General features: G+C 39.8%; 2 protein-coding genes across 2 annotated transcripts; both read right to left on the bottom strand.

Annotated features, from left to right (window-relative positions):
- Positions 1 to 10: 10 nt before the first annotated feature.
- On the bottom strand, positions 11 to 16951 carry adam17a (ADAM metallopeptidase domain 17a). The gene is made up of 19 exons (XM_085342372.1): positions 16744 to 16951; positions 16336 to 16468; positions 13471 to 13604; positions 13223 to 13311; positions 12454 to 12637; positions 10039 to 10169; positions 9773 to 9859; positions 9076 to 9195; positions 8555 to 8699; positions 8178 to 8269; positions 7658 to 7810; positions 5034 to 5233; positions 4843 to 4946; positions 4610 to 4744; positions 4165 to 4292; positions 3916 to 3994; positions 3648 to 3736; positions 3465 to 3524; positions 11 to 1608 (listed from the first exon to the last, which is right to left on the bottom strand). Exons 1-19 carry the CDS (start codon positions 16847 to 16849, stop codon positions 1192 to 1194), a joined length of 2586 nt encoding a protein of 861 aa, XP_085198498.1. The 5' UTR covers positions 16850 to 16951; the 3' UTR covers positions 11 to 1191.
- A 1030-nt stretch (positions 16952 to 17981) lies between these two features.
- On the bottom strand, positions 17982 to 26130 carry LOC146612445 (14-3-3 protein zeta-like). The gene is made up of 6 exons (XM_085343594.1): positions 26028 to 26130; positions 25135 to 25545; positions 21294 to 21417; positions 20944 to 21107; positions 20745 to 20840; positions 17982 to 19458 (listed from the first exon to the last, which is right to left on the bottom strand). The coding sequence occupies exons 2-6, from the start codon at positions 25426 to 25428 to the stop codon at positions 19393 to 19395; spliced, it is 744 nt and encodes a 247-aa protein (XP_085199720.1). The 5' UTR covers positions 25429 to 25545; positions 26028 to 26130; the 3' UTR covers positions 17982 to 19392.
- Positions 26131 to 26345: the final 215 nt, after the last annotated feature.

The following is a 26345-nucleotide window of genomic DNA, read 5'->3' as shown; positions in this document are numbered from 1 at the left end:
GAAACTTGAGTAGAGCTTTGTAAGCATAAAAACATTAAGAATATACACATCATCTGATATACAGCAGGCCTGTTTTGTTCACTAACATTCACATCCATCCTGTACACTAAAAGCTAGTGTTTTTATTTTGACCATACATGTTTTCTTAACATGAGACACAGCAGGTAACAATAAACAGGTGCATAGCTCACCTTGGCACACAGACAGAAAATTAAAAAATATATATTCAAATATTAAATACAGAATGTTGGAGTTGTCTGCTGCTGGGAATTGTATATAGATGAGAGTCACCGTGGGATAGTTGGTCACAAAATCCAAAAAAGCACCATATTGTTTTCTACAGGTTCAAACATCACAATACTGAAGCTTTAGCAAAGCTGATATTACTTCTCCCCACTTTAAGCTCCACCTACCAAATAACACAATAATGCTACTTACACAGTACCTCAAAGAAACAGCTGATGAGACAGAATGTGTAAGCATGTAAACTTCAATTCTCCAGTGATGTTAAAATACTTCTAGACCAACTCCTCCTTTATGTGTTGTTTGCACTTCCAGTAAATGTTTCCTTCACTGAAAAATAGTTACACTTACAACATTAATATAGAGAATTCTGCATCGTACTGCTAAGGTTTGTTCTGCTTCTAGGCGCTGTTTGGAGCAAGAAATGTTACGGTTACTTACCATATAACACATAATAAACCTACGAATAAGTATTTGTGTAATCATTTTCAATCTGCAGGGATTACAGTTAAATATTTAATATAATCTCTTTTTGTTCCTGACCAATATTTGCATTGTCAGAAACACATTTAGCCATTAGCTTAAACAAAATGAACATTGTTTAAAGAACTGGCAGGTTTATTTCCACAGACACTCAAAAGCTTCAAATGGCCATGGAAATAGATACCTTAGTGAAAAAGGCACAAAAACATGAACTTATTTGGATTTAGTGTTAGAGGGCTTTGAGACTTCCTGTGTTGTATTTGTTCAGTGGCTCAATCTAATTTCATGTGACTGAATAAACACTTTTAGAGCACTAAGATCTGAGAAAGATATGTTACGCTTTAATACCGGTTGCAATAAGAAAGAAAAGCATATGATGCTGCACATTTGTTCGTGTTCCCTAAAAAAAACAAAACAAATATCAGGACGCTTGTGCAAACGCACTTGTTTTTTGTTTTTCCTCTCTCAGCACTCCGTCTCTTTAGTATCAATGCGTTCCTGCCTCTTAAGGCGCCGTCGGTCCTTGGCTGGTAGGTTCTGTTCGGTCAGATCCTCGAAGGAGGATTTCGTAGCCGACGAGCAGGCTCCTGCGGTTGTGAAATCTTCCAGCAGGCCCTCCTCTCCCAGGTGAGAGCCGCTGCTGGTGTCCTCCTGGATGGTGGCCATCCGCAGCCCCCCTGCGCTGTCCGGGGTGGGGCCGGAGTTCAGATCGGGGGCCGGGGTACTGGTGTTGGTTGCGAGTGTGGCCCGGACCTGGCTCTGCGGCTGAGGCTGTTGTTGATGGATGAAGGGCACGGTCCGGCCGCCGGAGGAGGAGGGAGGCTGAAGAGGCTTGACGATGCGCACGGATGCTGACTCGAGGTTGCTCAGCACGTCTTGATTCTGAAGAGGGAGAACAGCATGTGAGGACGGAGGCAAGTCACAGCTGTGTGTGACTGAGGTGGCACCCATTCCCTTTTTACTACATTCTGTTTAATTCAGAGCATCACATGTATCCCAGAACTTTACAGTTTAACTCCCCAACATATGTTTTATAATAATAACCTCATGTTGCTGATTGCGCTACCTTTAAGTAGCTCCTATCTACTCTTATCTACACTCTTAAAACACACCCAATATCTTAAGGTGGGAATGAGTAAAAACAAAAACCTTTCTGCCTTTGACCATTTTGAAGTGTCAGGCAAATGTGATTTATTAATTATGACTGCAATCCATTTAGGGTTACCAGCACCCTGATATTAAACACATTGGTTCAGCTGCAGGATTTAAAAGCAAACCTAAATGGAACTAAGCCATCATTAATTTGATCATTTGTGCGAGCGCTTAAAAATGCTCTAACAAGTCAAAATGTCTGCAAGAAAGGTCTTAAGAGGAATGTACCCCCCAGTCTTTTTCTTCTCCCTCTAATCAAACCCAAAGAAGGACCTCACACAGTGCACACAGCCACTAAACAAAAAATAAAAACAGTCACCTAAACGCTTCTTGTTTTGGCTTTGAAGAGCAACTAAAAACTGAAAAATGTCGACACACACTGCATCCAATTTCACGAACGACAACAATGTGAAACCCGTTTGGTCGTCTCGATGTTTGAATACTCCAAAAGTGCAATCTTGCTTACTTGAGGCAATTCCTGATCTGCTGCTCCACAGCTGTTCAGTCACATGAAGCTGTGCGAGCCTCCCTCGCTTTATTTGTCAGATGAAGACGAGTTCGAGGGGCTGCAAATGTGCAGCTGGATCAGTGATTACCATCAAGCAGTAAGTGACTGCAAGAGTATCCCAAACGTGGGCCACTGACCATGCACCGTCATGGACTCAATGGCAACGCATTGCAACACCAAGCCGTCGCACACACACTCACCTATGGCGGGAGCTCTACTACAAATTTCCACCATCTGCTGCAGTTCCAAGGCAAAGAGTGATGGACAGGTCATTCAGAAAACCCAGCAGTGACAGTGAGGCCATTGCTTGTGGATTATCTGACCACTGGTTTATACAATTTAAAGAGAGTCTTCTGATTCTCATTCTTACCCTTTTATTTTTCCAGGTCTGGGCTGGTTTACCACTAGCCTTTTCCAACATCAAATAATGATATTAAAGGTAAAACCACAATTTCCCAGCTCAGCAACAAAAACCATAACTGTTAGCAAATTTTAAAGTTGGCCTATTTTGATTTTTCTCATCTTTTGTCACACATATACCGTTTCAATGTGGGAAGCACATATAAAACATGGCCAGGCTCCCTATGAACTAAAAGCTCAGGCTTAAGATGCTCTAAATGCTAATTTCATCATGTTTCCTTTTACTCTTGGTGCTGCAGGATGATCAGAGAAGGAAAATCAGCAGCAGACACACAAGACTTTTGGTTAAACCTTCTGTTTAAAAGGCTCAGCCAATCAGAGGAAAGTCAGCTGGAAAGAAGAGGAGCTAAAAACAGATCTTGTTTTCTGGCAATGAGGGGGTTGCCGTATGCTCCAGCATAAGATATAAGCAATACTTTGAACTTTAAATGTTACACTGCAGTTTTGAATTTATGTCTTAATTTCTCATTTGCAATGAAAAAAGGCCAATCCCTGATCCTCAGTTACAGTCCTTCCTGTTTCTTCTCCCTGCTTGATTAAAGAGGTCAGTTTTTAAGAAGCAATATGGAACTGGATTAGTTTGGTTAGTCTGGTGCAAGAGAGCAACGGTGGTGCACAGGATCAGCGTGTGTGAGCACTGGAAAGTTGAAGAACTTACATTTGGAGGATAATAAAATGACTTTGTGTTCTCCTCATACTGCTGGTCGAGTCGCTTGTCCTAAAGATAGAGGTAACAGAAAAGGACAGCATAAGCATAGTGCTAATGATGCAAATATCAGCTGCTCATTGTACACTGAAGACAATGGGGATCAGTGCAAATGGATATTCAGCAGCTTCTTACCACACAGTGAACCAGGATACTGAGAGGAATCCAGAAGATGAGGGAAAACACCACGACTGAGCCCACTATGTTATCAGCCAAGAACTTCCCTGATGTGGTGATGAGGTGGAGGATAGTGATAAACACACAAAAGAGGAGAAGAAGAAGAAAAACTTTGAATTTGACTAAGCTAAGCTACTACAGTCATAAACATTAAAACAATATCACAATTATTCAGAGTTTTATTGTATCTGGAAGCATTTTCACACACTTTTTAACGCCGACTTACCAAATGTGTTTATGTCCAGCTTGTCAATAAAGTCCCACAGCCTCTCAATCACATCCTGTACCTGCTTCATGCACTTTCCCTTTATGACCGAAAACAAAGTTGACATTGAAATAAAAATAATATCTCCAAAATGTTGTAACGCTGACACAGTTTTGTCAGCACTACTGTAGTTCAGAAATACAGAAATATGATAGGATCAGCAGGTTTCTTGATTGCAGAGCAGAGAAGTATAAAGGTTTGGTAACTCACGCCTTCATCACAGAAGCCCACGGTGCAGGGTTTTCCTTTGCGAAGGAATAGAAAGTTGCCACCTTTAGAGTAGGGAGAGCAGGTGCCATTTTTACTCCTGCAGCACACTTTACAGGAGTGCTCAGTATCTGGAAGCAGAAGAGACGATCAACACAAGAAGCATTTAAAAAAATATTGAGAACTGTTATTCATTTATATCCTGGATATATTGAAAGAATATCCAAGCTTATTCAAACAGTCCCTTTTATTCTTAATATGTTACTTCCAGCTGTAAATCCAAAAAAGAAAAATTCATCTGTGATCTTGTCATTTCTTTCCAAACTCATTGATTTTTGCTTGTCTAGATACTCCTCCATCTGATTACCTCTATAATCAGTGAGAGTCTCCAGGCTTATTCAGCAAATCTCAGACATTTTCAAATGTTGTTGAAAGAAATAAAAATCACCATTGCAAGCGCAAGGCTGAAGGTTCAGCTCAGCCTCACAGAAGGGCACACACTCTCCATTGCGACACAGGCCTTTGTCAACACACACTGTTTTGTCAGCAGCATTTTCAGGAGGTGGGCATTCACTGCTGTTACCTGTTATGTGAAGAAAAGGGTTAATTTATCTAGTTTTTTAATAGGCAGGCTTGAATAACTGCTGCAGTTCTCGTGTTACACCAGCAGGAGGCGATCACCTGTGCAGACTGATTTGCCTTTACAGGTAGCATTGATGGGCTCCTGGCACACTGTTCCTCTCTTTGCATAAGTGCAGTTCTTGCAGCAAGGGCTGTTTCTGTCACTGTAAAGAAATCAATTAATCCAACATTTAATTCGATTGTTGTTTTTCAAAAAAATTCCTTATAGATCCATCTTTTGGATTTCATACCTGCACTTTGCATGACTTTTGAACTTGCAATTGGAGGTGCAGCAGGGGTCATCATTGAGGTGGAGAAGCCCAGGGTCGCAATCTTCCCCATTCTCCACTCTGGAGTTTCCACAGACTTTGCTGTTCCTCTCTTTGAAGCACAGCGGTGCCTTGTGACTTAATGTCTTCTCTACAGAAGCCTTGCTGCAGTTGGAGAAATGCTTGAGGAAAAACAAGAAGATAAGAATTAATCTGTAACAGGTTAAAGAGGACTAAATTTTTACTGTTATTTTGTGTGTGTGATTAAAGGTGATGTGACAAAGAATAGTCATGAATCTTTAACGCTGAAATAATGACATACGCAAATCACTTGCCTCTAAATTTTCCAAACCTGAATCTCAAAAGGTTTAACAGTTTATGCAATTATCTTGTTTTATGCTTCTCCTCAAACACCTAAAGTGGTTGATGTGAAGCTGCAGAAATCATAAGGCCAATGATGGAGGAAGCGCATAAGATTTTGCGTGTGTTGTTAATTTCACAGGAACAACTGTGACTCAGTTATCCCACCTTCTGCACAACCAGAAGCTGCCATCCATTCTGCCCATCACATTCTGTATCATCTCAGCTCATCTTGCAGACATATATCCTGGTATGCAGCAGTCTATTCAAACTAAACGGCATCATAGCCTATTTAAAAAAATAAATAAACAATGCTACCTGCTGTAAATTTGATTGATCTGCCCCCTCAAGTACAACTTGTTGGCAAGGTTATTATGGTTAACTAAAACAAAATGTGACATTTTAGCTAACTAAAATAAAAACTAGACTTTCGAAAATAATTAAAACTGGTCAGATTTTTATTTGTTTGGCTGTAACAAAAGGGGACTTTAAGTCGACTGCTTTCTACAAGTTCTGTGTTTAAAATGTAAAGCTGAAACTGATTTTCCTAAACCTTGCCTCTGGCATAATCCATCGATACAATAATAACATTACAGACTAAAACTGAAACAAATAAAAACTAAATGGAAACGAAACGAAAGGCCATGCTTCTCAGCCGGAAAAGGGTGGAGTGCCCACTCCGGGTCGGGGATGAGTTCCTGCCCCAAGTGGAGGAGTTCAAGTATCTCGGGGTCTTGTTCGCGAGTGATGGGAGAAGGGAGCCGGAGATCGACAGACGGATTGGGGCTGCGGCTGCAGTAATGCGGACGCTGCACCGGTCCGTCGTGGTGAAGAAGGAGCTGAGTGTAAAAGCGAAGCTCTCAATTTACCGGTCGATCTACGTCCCTACCCTCACCTTTGGCCACGAGCTGTGGGTAGTGACCGAAAGAACGAGATCGCGGATACAAGCGGCGGAAATGAGCTTCCTCCGAAGGGTGGCTGGCCTCTCCCTTAGAGATAGGGTGAGAGGTTCGGCCATCCGGGAGGGGCTCAGAGTAGAGCAGCTGCTGCTCCACATCGAAAGGAGCCAGCTGAGGTGGTTCGGGCATCTGACAAGGATGCCCCCTGGGCGCCTCCTGGGTGAGGTGTTCCAGGCATGTCCCACCGGGAGGAGGCCCCGGGGCAGACCCAGGACACGCTGGAGAGATTATATCTCTCGGCTGGCCTGGGAACGCCTTGGTGTTCCCCCGGATGAGCTGGAGGAGGTGGCTGGGGAGAGGGAGGTCTGGGCCTCTTTGCTTAGGCTGCTGCCCCCGCGACCCGGCTCCGGATAAAGCGGATGAAGATGGATGGATGGATGGAAACGAAACATTTTCAACGATAACTGAAACGAGCAAACTCACTCTGGAAACTTACTGAAACTTAACCAAATGAAAAACAAAAAGTCCAAATGAAAGTAATCAAAACGATAATAATTCTGTTTCTGTTGTGGACTTGCTGTTCTGACCTCTCACACTGTACACCGTTTGATTTCACCACAGAGTTGCACAAAAAGATGATGCCAATCACTTATAACCAATAGTTTGTCCATTCCCACAACTTTTTGATCAAAGAAAATCAAGTAGTAGCTGAACTACGAGCACAGCTGAAGTATTGTTGGGTCAAGATTTAATTAAGCTTAGGATCAGGTCTTATTCATAGTGAGTAATACTAATTCACACAACTATGTATTAATGACTAACATTGTGGGTCATTGCAGACGTTCTCTCTTCCTGGTATGTGACTGTATTTGTCTCTGTGTCAACATGGACTTTCACGAAGAACAGTTTAACCCTCCTCCTTCATCTTCCTGGTGTTTAGGTCTCAACTTTATTTCAAGTAGTGCAATTTCACTAATCCTCCAAAGGTCATTGACATTTAGTTTTTTATGTTTAGTGTGCAAAGATGTACAGTGTAGTTTTGTTTTTTCTCTCTTTAATCATAACATGGCATCTCCTCTTTAGGTGGAAACTAGCTAACTAGCTTCTCGATCATTTCTAAGGCTGCTTTTTCATGGATACCTGGATGTTAAACTTTATTGTAACACCTTGGACGACAGACACATTGATCATGATACTGTAGCTGAAAGAACCTGGACTATTTAACTCTCAGTGTTGCTTCACTGTGTTTACTTTGGGAAGTGAAGAAGCATCTGAACCCTGGAAATAGCTAATGATGTCAGGCTTACCAAGCATATATGTTTTTATATTACATGAATGGATAGTTACCTTGTTGTTGACATGATCTCCACTCACAGCAATAGGGTACATGACAAACTTCCCCCCCTGGTCATCACTGGGGGCACAGTACGGTATATTATCAGGATCATGCTCTGCTCCAAAGTTATGGCCCAGCTCATGAGTAGTTACCAAATCCGCCTCCTGATGAGACAAAAACAACATTAATTTTTAATGCTTAATTTTTAAGCTACCTAAGAATAAATCTAGAATCTAAAATCCATTCTGTTTAAAATAAAGGTAAAAGTTATAATTACATAGTTAAGTTTTGCACATTATATTTATAACAGTAAGCGTTTTGCAGATGAGCGTGGAGCATAACGCTACTTGGGGTGTCAAAATGCAGCCTGACTTGACATCGATACTCATCACATCCACACAAAAAGGTGTGTCTGCTCTACCTAGAACCTCAGCTTGGCAGACTGACATGTTGCGTAACATCTTGGCTGAACTGCACCCAGCAACTCGTTTTATTCTGAAATTATGACTAAAGAAATGAGACGAAACAGACCTTTGTGAGGATGGTTTTGCCGTAGTTCTTGGTGCTTGTCAGGCCTGTGTTGAGATAACTCGGCTTCTTTGAAGAATGAGATGGATAGTAAGCTAGAAAATTACAAAGGAAAGTGTCAGTACCTTTTTTTGTTTGTTCTAAAAAAAGCCTCCAACACATGGCTTTTTGTTTGGTTTCTTTTCAATATTATGGCTCGTTTTTCTTTTTGTTTTTAGCTTCACAGAGTAGAAATCATAGTTTGTCCATCTGGTCAAGAGCTGTGCCAGTGCAGTAAATTTTAATGGAGCTAATTGTCCTAACAGGGAAACGCTAAAAGTTAGGCTTTCAAAATGACATTAGAAAAATCCTCCATGCAAATAATCAAAAAGTGATCTTACGTTTTGGGCAGAGTCCACCTAGAGCCTGAGGTTTGGAGGGGGCCACATACGCCAGACCCAGTGTCCCCTCATCAAAGTCCTGGTATGTAAACAGGTGGGCCAGACACACACTAGAGGCATTGTCAGCAATGTCCGAGCTGAATTGCTGCAGGACAAGAGGATTCTTATTTGTCACCATTTCTGTAAATCCTAATTATTTTTCAATGGCAATACAAAAATATTGGACATTCAGAAACTGAGCTCTGTGTAAAACTCTTTGATTTGGAACAATATTTATCTTATACCAGGACATTTTACATGATGCACTCAACTTATTTACCATATTACCTCAAACAAACCTGTGCTCAGCTACTTGAACTCACTATTTTTATGCATTTGTGTAAATGGATTAAACAACCTGATTGAGTTGAACTGAATGATTTCCAAAACTAATCTTGGAAATATGAATCCAGTCAGTTTTGCCTGAAAAGGCCCCTTTGAACTTTGTGTATCTATACACTTTGGTTTTCTTGCTTTTGTACCTCCAGAAGTCTCTTCACGTCCCAGACCTCCTTTCCTTTTACAGGGCTGTCCTCCATGTTGTAATGGACCCAGTTGGGCTGGTTAGGGGGAGGCTTTGTAGGCTCCTTGTTAATAATGATCTGCGAATAGTAACCAAAGACACAATTTCAGTAAGTGTCATTTCTGAGTAATACAAAATTTAAATTAAAGCCATGCCCCTAAGTGTAATGCTAATAATAAGTGCTACGTGGAACATTTTATTTGAAAAGCTATTAAAGTAATAAGAGCAATGTGTTGGGCGTTCCCTTTCAGACCCTTACTGGGGGTTAAATGTGACACAGTTCAAGTTCCTCTTGACATTTATTGTGAAGAAAATTAGTCATTAAGCAGCTAAATGAATGCATATCTTTTCAGTGAGAACGCACTGAGTTCATAGTGTGACAAACAGTGTTTCTATTCATTCCCAAAGCCAGTGGAACAAATTAAATTACCCAACGAGGAATGCACAAAAGCTTCCAGTTTCTCCTAAAAATGCACTTCTCAAAGCCACTGAGGGGGCAGCGTTATTCTCAGCCTCATTTCCGGAGTGACGCAATATAAAACATCAGCCATCGTGAGGCTGGGAGCAGCACCGACTGACACTAAATCGCCACAAGTGGATCAAAATGTCAATATTTGACAGTACTGTAATGTTATGACACACAGCCACGTACACACCTGATGGATCTGGACCCCATAGTTTTTAAATTCCTTACTCCATGTTGTGTTTCTATAAATATCGTCAACTCGATCAATTAGCTCAATCTGGGATAGGAAAAGAAAATAATCAGACATACAAATAAAGCATTTTGACACACCTGAATATGCAAACAACAAAATTCCTGCTGGCTTTATTTACAATTACTCTTTCAACGGGAAACAAAATGTGACAAAAGTTATTCTGCTGAAATATACATGTATAATAACACATTAGAAAATCAGACCAGGTAGTTCAGAGTAATGCTCTCTTCTTTGCGGCCCATGTGTCTGTAGAAGCGGTAGTCTGCAACCAGCAACAGGGGACAGGTATTCTTCTTGTGATCGTGAACTTGTCTCTTCTCTCTGTGGTGGTATTCTGCCAGGACGAAGCAACAGAAGCAGAGAGAAAGAATAAGTACAAGCAAAAGATTCAGAAAAGTAGAATCTTTTTTTGTAGCATTGCCTCACCAGATAAGTCTCAGGTAAGACAGATTAAGTACAAAGTACATAAAGATGCTGGACAATGAGGCCACGCTCCAATATCCCATTGTTAATTGTCCTCATTTTCAGATATAGTAACATGACTTCTCTTTTTTTGCTTGGCTGTGATCTGATTAAGCTCTACCTCTGTTCAGGCCAGATTTAAATAGCAGATTTAGCCTTATTATAGAGGTTTAACAGCACAATAAATGTGGATGAGGTGTACTTTACAGGGAGGAACAAAGCCACTGTAAACACAAGGTAATTTAATGCGCAGATCATACAGTGTTGGGCTCCATCACCTACCTTAAGCGTAGGTATTCATGATATACTCAGTTATTTATTTTTAGTCCGCTTAAGTTGCTTTGTTCTTCCTTTATTAAAAGTCTAGCATTAATCCATCTACCCACTCACTTTTCCAATTTAAGGTCGCAACCTAGCCATCACGAGGTACACCCCTGACAGGTTGGCGGTTTACAACAACATTAACACAGACACACAAACAACCATTCGCGCTCACACTCACAACTACGGACAATTTAGAATCAACAGCTAAACTAATATGCATGTTTTTGGACTGTGTGAAGAAGACAGACGACCCACACGGGCACAGAACCAGAACCTTCATGCTGTGAGGTAACAGTGCTAACCGCTGCACCAGTCTGCTGCCCCTGCATTCATTGTCAATATTCAATTAATCATGTTCCTCAGCAGGGTCCTTCAAATATAAGCCAAATATGTGTTTAGACACGAAGGAAACAAAGTTCTCTTGCTGCAAGGATTTTCAAACTAAACAGAAGATGGCTTTATTTTATTCATTTATTTATTTTATTTTTTGGGTTATTTTTAAGGGTTTTGGGGGTTATTTTAAGGGGCTCTTTGCACAATTCCTCCGATTGTGCAAAGAGCCCTACATCACCCAGCTTTAAAAAAAACTCTTCTATAAAAGGTGGAGGGCCATGAGTGCAAAAATAAATTAAACAATCACATCATTAAACGTCCAAAAGTTGGTTCTGTTCACCTGGACGTAGCGCTTTCAGTGGAACGAACGTTTTGTCACTTTGATAAAATCCAGATGAACAAAACCAACTTTTGGGGATTTCCTCATCTGGATGACTAAGTTGGCAACAACACACATCATTAGATAATTAATTAAATATGAGTCAATATTTAATTAAAATTTAAAATAAATACATAAACAATCTTTTACATTTTTTAAATAAAATAATATTTAATTACTTACACATTAAATGTTACAATTCATATTAATATATAATTTATTTAACTCATTTTGGCTCTTGCAGCCCTCCATATAAACTAAGGCGATCCTTCATTATAAATCTGTGCTTTTAATAGACTAAAAATCTACAACCTACTACCCAAGATAAAATCAACAGCAAATCCTTTAGGAAAGAATGACGATTAATACAATTTAAAAATAAATAAATAAATTATTCGAATGCATGTGCAAAGTCATTTTACCGTGTAACGGTCACAGTATGTTCGTCATAAAAATCTGAATATTCTACCTAGAAATGTTTAAGTGAGACTCACACACCATAAATAATGCATTACAGAAAAGGAAAACAGGAAGACATCCTTTGGGGCATTACATCACACAGTACACTCGACACTATTCAAAAGTGTGGGTGTGCGCTTCACTGTCCTCCACAACAAGCAGTGGGAGACCAGTGACGACTCAGAGTCCGCTCATTGGGCAGAGGAGCATCCATGAATTTTAATGCCTCCTCCTCCATACGAACCTTCACCTCAGCTCATTTCCCCAAAGAGCATTTTCAACCAGGAACCAGTGAGAGCTGTTGCATACATTTCCTCTGGCACATCGCGCTGTTATATTCTTTACATTTCCAAAGCAGCACAAAAGAATGAAGAGGCATTTGGTTTTTACATAATGCCTACTTGTGATCAGTGTGTATGTGCATAACACAGGATGGAGATAGAAAGGCTTGTATTAAAGTGACTGAATCCAACACCCACCTCCTTTGTCTCACTACAGGCTCCTCTTTCCTTCTCTCCACCTTAAACATTTGCTATCCTCCTACTCTTTTTCACCTACTCCTATAATCCACACCAGCACAGAGCCCACGCTGTAACAGCACAAATATCTGCACAGATTTGCGAGATTCACCACTTCAAGAGAGTTAAAAAGCACAGCTCACCCTCTTCCTGGTCCACCCTCTCCTGCCCTTCCCAGTCCCCTCTGGTATTCTGTGGCAAAAGGGGCTCAGCGTTGACGTAGCCACACACTTTTGGAGAAGCAATGCGGCTCAGATTCTTGACATCTTCTGAGCGATAAACCAGCAACCTCCCATCAGTTGGGGAATCGGTAAATCTCCACAGGGGCTGCATTTTTATAAATTTTTTAAAGAGAGAAAGAAAGAGCTGGTATTAGAGAGAAAAAATCACAGAGCTTGATGAAACGTGAGTATTGATAGCTGGAGAAAAAAAGACAGTAAGGGTAGTGGTGTGGTGGGAATGGACTGGCAGGTGTGTCAGATTTACACAATATGAAAAATGCACTGTATCGTTTACTTCTGTGTAGTTTCACATGTTAGTTGTGAATAATTAGAACAGATATTGGGCATTTTTAATCACACAAAATAAGCTCATTTCTACAAGGCATCGATTATTTAGCTGCCTCACTTTCTACTAATCTAGCATCTTTTTCAACTGACACTATAGGTAAGCTCTATACTGGTAATATTTTATGATATCTCAGCAAGCAAGCCCAGCACGTTGTACTCAGTTGTTGTATACATATAGATTTTGGGGTTTTGTATTGGTTTTGTTATTGCTGCCGTTACATGCTTCAGGAGTGCGGGCTTGATGATGTGAAACAGCTAAGGTTAAGCGTCTTACAAAGAAAAATACTGAATTTAAATTCTCCCTCTATTTTGGCACGGAGACAGCAGGTATACAGATGCATACCTCTACATTGTACTCTGCTTCATCAGTCAGAATGTGAGCAGAAAACTCATCTCCGTCTATGTGTGCCTGCACACGCGAATTCTCCTCCCCTGCGAACATAAAACAAATTATTAGTAACATTTAATAAATATGGATTTACTTCAGATATATAAAAATTTGCTTGATTTCCACATATAAACTGTAACTCTTCTAAAATGAAAGACTGGAAAAATTATATTCTGAAAATATGTTTTTTTTCATTCACTCACCAACAACATGGCCAGTGAAATAGTTTTGGAGGTGAACATCATAATTTTCCTTCATCCCGTGTTTGTCAACAAACACAGCTTGGAAGTTGTCCGTGAAAAGGTCTGTGTTTGTGGTCAAGTAAAGTTTGAAATGTCTGGATTTGGAAAAGAAGATAACATATTTTACTTAACTAATAAATGGCTGTTTGGTCCTGTGTGAGACATCAAACTGGGTTTAGCAGACATAGTATTCACTACGGGTGCAACGATACACAAAATTCACGGTTCGGTTCGATACTTTGGTGTCACGGTGTGTATGTGTCTGTATCTCCTCCTAGATTGGAACACTGTAGAACATCCAGTGTGAGGGCCAACATCTATATAGCATATACAAATATTCTATAAAAATCCCACAATTGTATATATTTGTACATTTGACAGTTCAATTGAGCACCAAACATCTCGCACAGGAGTTTGCTAGTAAATATAAATTGCAATTATTAAATAGAGCAGGCAAAAAAATAGTCTTTGGGCACATTTCGATTTTACAGTTTGTGTAAATTTAGAATTGTCATCTCAATTATTTTTGACGTGAGAGGATTTAACAAAACTAACAAAACTGAAACCTTTCTTGTTCCCCTTTCAAGACAAAGGGAACTAGGCACGAACTCACCGCTTCAACTGAGCCTTTTCTTTTTACAAATAACACTTCTTACAAAACAGTCTATAACAGCCACAACAGTCTATTAGGTTTGTACTGAGCCATGGCTGCGTGGATTTTTAACAGTTTCTAAAAGGTAGAACGCAAAACATTTAGCTTTTTCCAAGACTTACACAGTTTCTGCCATTACTGCTATTTGGCAATGATGGCAGTAATGCACATGTAGGATTCACCAATAAAAGAAAAGGTTCTGAGTGCTTCGGGCAAAAAAGCAGCCCAGTTAAGACTAAACGAAAGAAAAACAAAGCATGCTTTGAGAAAATCAGGAAAGAATTATCAGGAAAGTGCAAGAAAAATGGCTTAAAGAAAACAAAGCTCCTATGAGATTAATTTTTACCCTCTCTGTAACACTTGGAGACCTGATTGTGCCACTGATTGTGATCATTATTATTATTAGAATATAGTGACTAGTGAGACAACAGCAGATCAGTGTTATAATCTCTGAGCCACAAACACAAATTTGCACTGGCGTGCACAGATAGAGACGAGGTGGTGCTGAAGCACTTGCCCTTTTGCCCTCAGTCCAAAAAAGTGCCCTTTTGAAAGACGTGATTTTTTTTTTTTTTTAAAGCTGCGCGATTTAAAAAGGTGTGAAAATAATGGCTTGATTTGTGCCCCTTCTTCAAAGACACCCGAACCCTGTCGCTTTTTCACTGTCACCGTGTCACGTGAACACGCTTGCAGTTCATTTGTTGTGAGGCGTGTAGCAGCGGCATGACACAGGACTACTTGGAGTAGGCATAGTAGGCTAACTATAGCGACTGGGAGCCACGGCGGACAACACGGCAGCTCTTTCCCTTCCCAACCAGTCAGGTAACCCATGAATCGAGTGAAATTATTCTGTTTGCCCTCTAAGACCAACCTGCAATTGTTTTGTTGTGAAGTAGCCTGTCAGAAACTGCACATGACAAACTTTGCCAGCTTACCCCTCCATCCATCCATATGGATAAACAAAAAAACGACACATTTAAAATGTAACCTAAACCATTTAGGCAACCCCACTCTCCATCAATTCCGACCTTTTTGCATACACTATTGAAAATATCACGTTATGCTATAGGCTAAGGCTACATGCCGTTAGGCAGAGGGCTCTTTTGAGCCCATTTTTCGTTACAAATTTTAGGATGATCTCACGGAAATCTGTGAATAAATACAAAGTTTTCAAACTGAAGTCAGTGACGGGAAGACATCACACTTTTTAGAGATGGAACTGCAGAAAAACCTAAAACCTTGACATGATTATGAATAATAGAATTATGGACGTTTCTCCGTTTTTGTGGATTAGCCTTTCCATAACTAACGTCAACTACTGTCCTACTTTGGTAAGATTGAAATTAATGTCTTTGACTGTCTTTAGTAGGTGTCTCCTGTGAGAAAGTTAGAACACCGTCAAACTGTCTAAAGATGCAGTCTTTAGCCTAACTGGTTGTTACTGACTCAGCGATGCTCGCAGACATTTACGCACTGTGTTGTGACCTGATTGTGACAGAACAGTGACGTTGTTATTGGTAGTTTGAAGGGTAGGTGTTGGGGGTGGTGCATGTTAAAAGTTTTGAGAAGCACTGGTTAGACATGTTAATTTTTTTTGGTGTAACATATTGGCAACATTAACACATTAATTTGCTAAAGGAAAAATAGGCAGTTCCCAATTGCCTGTGAAAACGACCATTCTGCCCTGTTCTTGTAATGACCACAGTCAGTCTTATTCGTTCTCATACATTTTGGTCTATTTATTTACTAATTTCAGCAAGCATAATGTCTAGGAAAGAGAGGCTGAGAAAGGAGAAAATAAAAGTCAAATTGCATTTAACCTGTGCGATTTTTTTATTATACAAAGAAAAGGTTTTCCACATATGCAAAAAGTGCCCTTTTTTCCCCCTGGAGCACTTGCCCCCCAAAATGCCTGTGCACGCCACTGCAAATTTGTGTTTCTAAAGAGACTGATAAAAAAAAACAAAAAAAAACATGTCAAACACGTTAGAGATGTTTTACCAGGTCCTCATTACTCCAAAACCAATGTATAATATCACAGTGGAAATCTGCTCATAGATTTGATCAAGATTTTTACCTCATGTGCACAGCTATAGGGGTCTTTGTTTTAACACAAACCTAAAGGAAAAGTGAAGCGACTCAACAACATCGCTTAAAAGAGCTCATTGTTGTACCTGTGCAGGGCTCTGAAGCTCACCAGACGCTCAAGGTGGGACTGGGTGTGGACGTCCCTCTTCCTCAGAGAGTGCAACTGGAGGCCTGACAAAGGCAGCACCTCATAATCTGACAGGACTGAGTTCAGAGAATCTGGAATATGAAGGGGAAAACTGTCACATAAGACCGAGGACATACTGAGTTCGTTCATTTACAAAAGTCTGCACATGTGAAAACGCCCCTGTGCTCGCAATTAACAACTGTTCGGGATTTCGTGAGTTAATAAGTTATAACATATCTAAGATCGAGAAAATATAAGTGGCATTGCTTTAAAGTATTTATTATTTACCAAAATTATCCAGAAGATAGCTTTAATGTTACCGTAAACTAACTTCTGCTTAGGCTGAATTGCTAAATTAGCTTCTTACCAAACTCGGGGTGGTCTTCGTGGTCCCCATCGGTAGCAGTCATTGGCTTAATTGCAGCGTTTACCCAGCAAGGAGCCAGAAGGGTAAATAAAAGTATGCTCTCCATTTTAAGCAGAGCTCTCTATACATGTGCTGTCATTGTCGGGGGTAAATAATCCGTTTGTTTCGACAGCTAGCTAAGCTACCCGGAAGTCCACCGAATGGAAAACATCCGCTAAAAGCTAATGTGCCGTTGGAAAGGAGTGACGAATGACGTCAGACACATGAAGAGCAAAACTGATGTACGACATTAGATAAAACGCTTGATTTTGATATATATATATATATATATATATATATATATATATATATATATATATATAATCTGTAGTTTATAAATAAACCTATAGAAATAATGTAAATGCCATTTTGCATTTAAAATTTTAAATACACAGAAAATCTCAATTCCGTAAACATAAGCATGAGGAGTTGTTGATATATGACTGAGATCGTCTTATCATACTCCTCAGTGTGTATTTATACCACTTGAGTAAAGTACATCTTGCATCCGAGAAAAAGAAATCCTCTCCGTGACTGAAAACTAAAACCAATAGTGAAACTATAACCAAAATAAAACTGAACACACCAAATTACAAGCCCAGGTCATCCCGAGTTTACCTTCAAATCGGAGTATGAACAAATGTACATACTGCTGCTCCCTTTAGGGGTCGCCACAGAAAATTATCTGCCTCCATCTCACTCCCTAGCATCCTCTTCTGACATGCCAACCCTCTCTGCATGTCCTCCATTACATCCACTATTCTAAGTTTCTCACACATCGAAAACATCTCAGGTTTTCCTCTATGCCAATATGTTGTCATGTATTGCACTTAACTCACTGGGACAAAACATTTTCATTTCAAATATATTCATGTTTCATCTGTATTTTCCACCACTGTTTGTTAAAGCATTTTACCTCAAGCTGTGCTAATGCGGAGATCAATATTGCTAGCTTAAGTTTTATTGCAGTAAAGGTAAACATTTAACCCATATCAAATGTGGAAAATGTCAATTGTAAATGCAAATTTAATGTCATAATTCACTGTTTGAGTCATCTCAAGTTTGCTTTTTATTGATTTAATCCTACAGGGAGTTTTAAGTACAGTTAAAAATTCCTCATTTTTCCTTTTGTTTATAAGCACCAAGTTAAAAAAAAAAAAAAAGAAAAGAAAAGAAAAAGGCAAAGGCTGAACTTGGTTTATAAAAGGTTTTATTTATGTTAACATAGCCGATACATACAGATTCAACAGACTGTTCAACAAGGCTTGGGGGGGGGGGGGGGGGTGTCTACAACTGAATGAATAGCAAAATAGTGGTCCAAATCTCTAGTGACAATCACTGGACAGACTAACATTTCACCCTTTCTAGGATGTGTACAAACTTGCATTGGAAATGGATAAACTTGACATTTGGACAGGTTTGTGTTACAGCAGTTTCCCATGTCAGTCTGAAGATGCACAAGACCCAGAAGATCAAGGTGGCCTCTCTGCTGGAGGATGAGGAGGACTGACATTATAAATAAATCAGAATATAACAGACTGGAGTGTGAACATCTACTTCAACATCCACATCTCAGTCTGGTTTTCCTTCTGTGACGTGAAATTTACAACGAGAGAAAATAAACAAAGTCCAACTAGTTCCCAGTGGACATCAAGTATCAAGACAGTGATGCATTAAGGACATTACAGGAAACTTCAAATCTCATCACGGTGTATGAGTGATGAAAAGACAAGTTCACTGAAATTCAACCAGCTGTCCATCGGGGTCTAGTGCATGGACATCAGAGTCCTCGACATCCACAAGCTGGCTGCCTCTGAGCGCTGTTCTCGAACTCGCCACACCAGAGAGGTTTAAAGGAAGTGATGCGCATTAACAACTTATTATATTTAGGAAGTGTATCAACACCACAAGGTTTAAGAGACAAGCATGTCCCTGAATTTGATCACACGAGGCCCACTATTACCCACCAAGTATAAATGCTTCATCAGACCCAGGACAAAGTGAGGGAAGTTAAACCTGTTGCTGGGCGCCGGTTTAGCTCAGTGTGTCGAGCAGGCGATAAGTCTGAGAGCGGCCGGCCCGGGTTCGAATCTGACCCACAACCCTTTGACGCATGTCTTCCCCTCTCTCTGCCCCCGCTTTCCTGTCCTTTCTTCACTGGGTGTATCAAAATAAAAAGGCCAAAAAAATTAAAACTGCTATGTAGCAACAGGTGTACTACAGTAAGATATACAAGGAAATTAGTATGTGTGTAATATTTGTTATTGGAACAAAATACAACCATTTTATGAAGTTTAGCTTTCCAGTTGTTTTGCCTCTAATTGAGGTAGGGAATCTGATATCATGTTGAGCTAGCATTCACGGTAAATTGCACACAAAGGGGATGGCTGAGACCACAAAGTACAGGAATGGAGGGTTCTCTCGTGTCCAAATCAAGTGTGTGTTTTTGTCGTTTCTCCCCCCCATATTAATACACAACCGTTTTCAGCAATGTTTTCATGGTAGAATGTTTAAGTGGAGCATTTTAAGGAATGAAGGATGTATAAAAAGTTGTTGTTTTTTTTCCTTTTATTTTTTGGAGTCAACCCCAGCAGCATGGGCTTGGGCTTCTTAGTTCGATGGCTTGGAGCCCTCTTCTCCCTCTCCCTCTTCAGTGGCGCTGTCTGATGTCCATAACTATGGGAGGGGGAGAGAGAGAGAGAGAGAGAGATTTAAGACAGGCAAATATCCAGATTCATTCACAGATTATGATCAATTTAATGAAAATTTACTGTATTGTACACACTAAAAAACAGGGACACTGTTAAAAGGCATTTTTAATTGATTGGGTGGGGTCCAACACTTATCCGAACACGCAACCTGACAGTCTCAGCCATTTTATCATGAAGGGATACGGTTTTGAAGAATGACATGTTTCTTTTAAGCCAATTAAAAGTAATCGTGACTTTATAACCTCAATGTCACACAACATGCATAAGCCAAAGACAAGTCATGCTCTGGCCTTTGCTACACTGACTTGTCAAGTGACAGAAAGCCTTCTTCCCCTCAGCACACAGACTGGCTGGATAACCACAGGAAGTCTGTGCATGTGCAGAAATAGCCGATTCATGCTTATGCTTGCATCTTTCATCAAAAAGGATCTGTACACTGCAGATTTGTCACTTGGGATAAAGAGTAATGGTATTTAAATGTTTGTGGCTAAGTATTGATTGTTTTTTCCAAACAAACCTTAAAAAAAAAAAAAAATTAAATTACAACACTCCTTGTCATACATTGGGGTGGGACACTGGAAAAAAAAAATAATAATAAGGCAGCTGCCCAAGCAAAGTTGTTTTATGGGTATCTCGATGCAAATTAACAGTCTGGGTTATCACTGAAACTGCAAACTGAGTGACAGCACTGCTTTAAGACATCCTTACTAGTTGTGATCATACTTTGTCAATTTTCTTTAAAGGAAAAGTTTACATTTCTAATTTTTGCAGGTTGTGTGTCTTTTCCCCAGATGTTTGTAACTCTTTGTAAGAGTCAGTGCACACCATTCAATGGCAATATATGATATACATCTTTAAGCAACATATAAGATGTCTCCTGTACAGGGAAGGAGGAAGAAAAAAGAAAAGAAAAAAAAAACAAAAAACAAAAAACTTACTACTGTAGGAGTAATAGGAGCTTAACCAGCGCTAACATATTACCTTGGTGCGACTTAGTGTTTAACACATCAGTTTTGTGGTTTAAAAAGCACCAAAGTCACAAAACCAACAACCACAGTGATACACACAAAAAAAAAAAAAAAAAAAAAAAAAAAATTCCCCTTCTTCTTGCTTGAAACTTGAATTAGAAATTAAAAATACTGCCCAGCAATATTTTAGGTGTGGCTGAACATCAGGTTCATGACACTGAAACAACTATGATACATTCGGTTCAGTGAAAACTGTTTTATGTCAAAAGAGTAAAGCACTCACTGTCAGGTTATCTCTGAGGAGCTGCATGATAAGAGTGCTGTCTTTGTAGGACTCCTCTTGTAGATTGTCGAGCTCTGCAATAGCATCATCAAATGCCTGCAAGTGCAAAGATAAACAGCAACACTTAGAACTGATCCATTTCCAGCTGTTTACAACTTAAGACCTCAATTAGTTGTCAGATTACTATTAAAGTCTGTACCTGTTTGGCCAATTCACAGGCTTTTTCTGGGGAGTTCAGGATCTCATAGAAGAAGACCGAGAAGTTAAGTGCCAAGCCCAAACGAATGGGATGTGTGGGTTCCATTTCAGCCTTGCTGATGTTAAATGCTTCCTGGTATGCTTGCTGTGAGCTTTCAATGGTATCTAAAGGAAAAAATAAATCATTTGTGTAATTATCAAAGTTCCCAAACAAATCCATTGAACAGAAATTGTTCAACTTAAAGACTACACTCCACTTTCAGCAGGAGGCAAAACTGTAAACTTAAATAAATGAAAACTTACAAATGCTAGTGTGAGAATAAAATAACCGTAGTACTGATGTTAACTCACTTGTTTTGTTTTCTCCACTGGCAACTTCAGCAAGGTATCTATAGTAGTCACCCTTCATCTTTAGATAGAAGACTTTGCTCTCCGAATTTGAAGCATTTTTAATTAGATGGTCCTCCAGCAGTTTCTGTGAAAATAAATGTGAGATTAATTTCAAGTTTACAGACCAAATACTGAACAGCAAAACTTCAGTATGAATATTATTTATTGAGCCCCAAGTTAAAAGATATGAGGACTGCAACATTCAACACCACTGGATGAGCAATGGTTCATCCAAGTGTCATGCTGGCCTACATCCATTAGAAAGCTCTCCTGCCTTTGCTCTTTACGAGTACATTCTGTATCCATCAGGAGTCAAGTGCATATGCTCACACTGTCATTTTGAAGGATCATTTTACTTTGTGGTAATTTCAGCTGAAGTTGCTCCAAATTGCACAGAACCAGGCCAGGCCTCTGGTGTGTCCCCAGCTGCCCCAGATACTTGCATTTTGTGCAAGGACTGTGCAGCATGGTTTCACATCTTATTGCTGACACTGCCGTTATTGCCATTTTGAAACAGCCATGGCATTGCTTATAGGCTAGAGATTTTCTCAGATATTTTATAAGGTACTATGTTTTTACAATACTCCCATTACAATGGTCCATTTGCAACCCCCCCCCAATTTTAGCACATGCAGTAAAGACTAACAATGAGCATCTTTGCACAGATAACAAAGAACTAAGAAAACTAATTAAATCCACCTCATCTGAATTTGAACAGTTTAGATGATAACTACATCTGATATAGTTATGGTAAGATATACAATCAGGTGCCCAAAGTTTATTTCTTTCAATAAAAATAAAAAGCTACATACAACCCACATTAACATAAGTTAACCATTTGTGTGGGCTATACATAACATACTGGGGTAACAGCAGAAACTACAAGCTGATCATTTCTCCACCTGCATGTTATGCCTAAACAAACTCCATCCCGACTAGTGCTGAGAGGTATACGGTAATGGTTTAACGGTATAAAATTTTTGATTTTTTTCCCCATATACCACAATCCCCACAGAAATTCCATGAGCAAAGTCTAGGGAAACAGAAGCTCTGGCTGCAATGGATCATTCCCATAATTACTACTTGAAACCACAAAGTTCAGAAAAGACCCATACTTGCTCCATGTGCATACTGCATACTCATTTAAATTAAAAAAAAAACAAAAAAAAAGGAGAAAGAAAGAAAATGCTGTCCATCTCTAGCTGGCAAATTCAGAATCTGCCTGAAATTGAATCAAGTTTGCGAGAGAAGGAAACGCGAGCCCTGATGCTCAGTGGCTAGTTTACAGCTACCTTCTCCTTTCTAATTTCGTATGGGGTTTTTTTTATAAATAAAGCCAAAGTTCTTTAACTTACTACTTGCCTAGAGCAATAAGCTTTGGTTGTAAAACCATCTTAAGCTTTAAAAACTGTACTTGCAAACTACTTTTTGCAGTTTTGAGTAAATAACTAGTTACTTAAGACATAAATGACTCCTTTTTACCATCCATCTGCAACAAAGACCAATGTAGAAAGTCTTACCAACCACATCTAGCCATTTTGCTTACATTTTACTTAAAACTTTATTTTTAGCTTTTTAAACTGTTAGTTTTAAATTTGTATTTGCGTATTTTTCCATTTACCAATTGCCTTGCTTTGTGCAAATATTGCATTTAGCTACTAGATTCTATTTCCAAGTTAAATTACTATCAACTGTTACGTTTCGGTCACCTAACAGTATTTTCCCCAACTTCGTGATGATTAAGCTAGGCTAAGTCATTCATCTTTGAGTGGATATGTATAGAGGATTACTTTGGCTAATCTGTCAGTGAAACTCACATGGCTTAACCGATTGAAAGTGCAGATTAACTGTTTGACTAAATGAAAAGCTTGATACTCTGCAGACAAACATCAATTTTACCTACAACTTCCGTTTTACAAATTTAAACCGTTTTCAAACAAAAAGGTCCATACCCGCCATTTCCAAACACGCTCAGCTGAAACACACAAGTGCTAAGCGTTCCTCTTTCATTGCATATTCTACACAATAGACAAGAAGAGGAGTGCATTTCCCTTCAGAGCTTTCACACAAAGCTCTGATTTCAGTCACCAGTGCTCACACACACACACACAGCATGGTGTTGTTACATTTAATCCCAACTGTGCAAGTGTCTTCACATTTTTAATGTGAATTGATGTGCTTTCAGAGTATGGGCGGATCCCTTATCATTTCACTATTAGCTGCAGGGTGTTTCCTTTACTTTTTACATAGCAAAGGTTAATCAGGCAGAATAACGCAATGTGTCTGTGTCCTCCCTTTAGAATATCAAAGATGCCTACGCTGGAAATTAAGAGTTTTGCTGAAGGCTTTAATTTTTTTAGACTGTGTACAATTTAGGGTTTAAAACTTTTCAATAGCCTGCATCTGCTCAGCTGACAAGCCTATAGTTGTGTTTTAAAGCTCTAAATGCACATGCGTGAAAACCGGAGCAAAGCATCTCCACACCTCTGCTGTCTGCACAGTGAAAAGTCTAGCACTTGTCACTGTGCAGGAAATCAAATAAGGCGGCACATAAGCAGCTTACTCGTCTATTGCCGTCTTTGCTCTTCTTTGTGGGTGCATTACCAACTTGTAAGGCTTCAGCAGACAAGTTAAGGCATGAGCACTGACACGCCCTTCTCTGCTGACAGACCCTCAGTCAAGACTCAGTAGGGAGAAAGCTGAAAGCTGAGTCACTGCCATGCAAGCGCACATCCTCATGAACACGCATGGAAGATGGTGGAAAATGAATGCTTTCTACGTCTTTGCAACACATTTGAAAAAGGCATCAGCTCAGAAAAATTATTTCAATCTTATAACTAAGGTTTCACTTTGATCCCCTCTAATCCATTATCAAGGCCAGCTAGAAACAATGTAAAGAACCAATCTGTGATGTAGCATTGGGTTAAGTAGTAAAGCATACTCCAGCAACTTTGTAATGATAAGCCTTGAAATGCAGCAAGCAAAGTCTGAGAAGGTATTTAATTGGACTGGTTTTAATAGGTGGATCTGCACAACAAAGGATGACTTTTTTTTTTTTTTTTTTTTAAACCAATCAAGCTGAACTTGAGGAAGAGTGAGGCATTTCTGCATGTATAAATGGCACCAATAATATTATAGACTACACTGACTATCATCTACAGCATACATGCAGTGCATTTCCTAGGTTAAGCCTTTACCCATTTAGACACACCTTTTTGGTGCAGCTAATCTGACCTTTCCTCAGTTACAGCACACCCTCACAAGTTTAAGCCCATTGTTTGAAATCCAGATTCCCAAAAGACAGGAACAGTGGGAGGACAACATAATACTTCCTTGTCCCCACTGGTTTTAGAGTCCATATTTACAGGACAACTTACAGGAAAGAGCATTGAATTCAATTTAAAAAAAAAATAAAAAATTTTAAAATGCAAAATTAAAATGTGTGTGCGTATCATATTTAGATCTCAGGTAAAAAGTCTATTTGCTTAATTAAGTGCATTCTTAAAAGAAAAAAAAAATCTTGTGGAAATCTCTCCTTACAACAAAACACATCAAGCATTTGCCACTCCCCTCAAGAGCAAACGTAGATTCTAAAAAAAGAAACGCTGCAGTTTTAGTCACCACTAACTAAAGTTGGTTACAATAATTATAATTTAGTCAGCAATAAGACATTACAGCTTAGCTTCCAGAGTACATATTCCAAGACTGTGGTCTCCATCTCACATATAAGCAACATGCGCTATGCTGCGCGATTTAAAGAAAAAAAAATAAGTACAATTAAAAATATATATATACACTTTACCAAAACACATCTGCAGATTTCATCCAGTTCTGATTCCACTTTCTCGCGATATTCTTTGACCATCTGCTGCTTCTTTTCGCAACCCTCGGTCTTCAGTCCGATGCTGGATATCACCCTCCATGAGGACCGCCTCGCCCCAACCACGTTTTTGTAGGCGACGGACAGCAGGTTCCTCTCCTCGTTTGACAGCTCCTCTCCCATCTCTGTAACAGCCTTCATACATTCTGCCATGTCGTCGTAGCGCTCAGCCTGCTCTGCCAGCTTGGCTTTCTGGATAAGATCCGTTTTAGCCATAGTTTATATATTTATTGAAGCGAGAAATGAGAAATCCCGGGAAGGTGAGTGACAGTCGAGGACTGTTACGCTTTAGAATGGCCGTAGGATGGGATGGACTGTGGCAATCCCCACAAGCTGCGGAAAGACGTTAACAATTAGTACGATGGGACATATCAATATACAACTGGAGGACAAGATATCCCAACGATAATCGTAACGGGGCGTAAAAACGGGTTTAAAATAGCACAATTTTTCCAAACTGAACGCGTTAAATCGCTTTAGCGTACAGAAATTTCCGATCCCAAACATAAGTAACCTGTAGTGTTAACAGTAAAGACACTTGATCTCGCTATACGGTTCTTTTAAAGCTGCGGTTTGCTGCGAGCATCGGAAGTAGGAGATCTACTGGCAAGCCCGTCTCACAATTGAACCCGCCACAAAGCTGTCTGCTGCACCTAGCTAGCGAGTTAGCAAAAGAACTAGCTGGCTACAACGGCCACTCCTTTCATTATGAAAAAAAGTCACTAGTTCCAGAAAAGCCTAAACGTACCCACAACGTGTCACTAAAGCAATCCACCACTAACCGTATATTTTCCAGGAAAAAAATAAATACTCACTGTTGCTGACCTAATGAAGTCTAAATTTTCTCCCCAAAATGCTCCGTTATGAGATAGTGACTAGAAAGGAGAAGAACGGCGGTGGCAGCAGAAAAAAACCCAACTGAACTGCTAAAATAAAGGGGGGTGTGGGGGGGGAAAGTCATCTGAGTGTTGACTCTCCAATCATAAGTCCGTCTCGCATTTGATTGACAGGAATAGTAAGCTCTGTAAACCTGTAGCTGTTTAGCGCGGGGGGGAAAGGCGGGCTTATGGTGGTAGTTTGGTTGAGCGGAACGCTGCAGAGACTGAGGCCCACGGGGTTTCCTCCAATGAGAC

Source organism: Diplotaxodon limnothrissa, linkage group LG19 (genome assembly GCF_057381915.1).
Source record: "Diplotaxodon limnothrissa isolate DT_005_m linkage group LG19, D_limnothrissa_male_GT1.1, whole genome shotgun sequence".
In the NCBI taxonomy this organism is placed as follows: domain Eukaryota; kingdom Metazoa; phylum Chordata; class Actinopteri; order Cichliformes; family Cichlidae; genus Diplotaxodon; species Diplotaxodon limnothrissa.
The sequence above is the reverse complement of the archived record's forward strand: the minus strand, read 5'-3'. Positions and strand labels throughout refer to the sequence as shown.

Coding starts and splice junctions, on each gene's coding strand:
- adam17a (XM_085342372.1), bottom strand. CDS start 16,849: ATGGAGAGCATACTTTTATTTACCCTTCTGGCTCCTTGCTGGGTAAAC. Junction 8,270..8,554: donor AGGTGGACTCTGCCCAAAAC/GTAAGATCACTT, acceptor GTAATTTTCTAG/CTTACTATCCATCTCATTCT. Junction 3,995..4,164: donor TGGGCTTCTGTGATGAAGGC/GTGAGTTACCAA, acceptor TCGGTCATAAAG/GGAAAGTGCATGAAGCAGGT.
- LOC146612445 (XM_085343594.1), bottom strand. CDS start 25,428: ATGGCTAAAACGGATCTTATCCAGAAAGCCAAGCTGGCAGAGCAGGCT. Junction 21,108..21,293: donor CAGTGGAGAAAACAAAACAA/GTGAGTTAACAT, acceptor TTTTTCCTTTAG/ATACCATTGAAAGCTCACAG. Junction 19,459..20,744: donor TCCTCAGAGATAACCTGACA/GTGAGTGCTTTA, acceptor CCCCTCCCATAG/TTATGGACATCAGACAGCGC.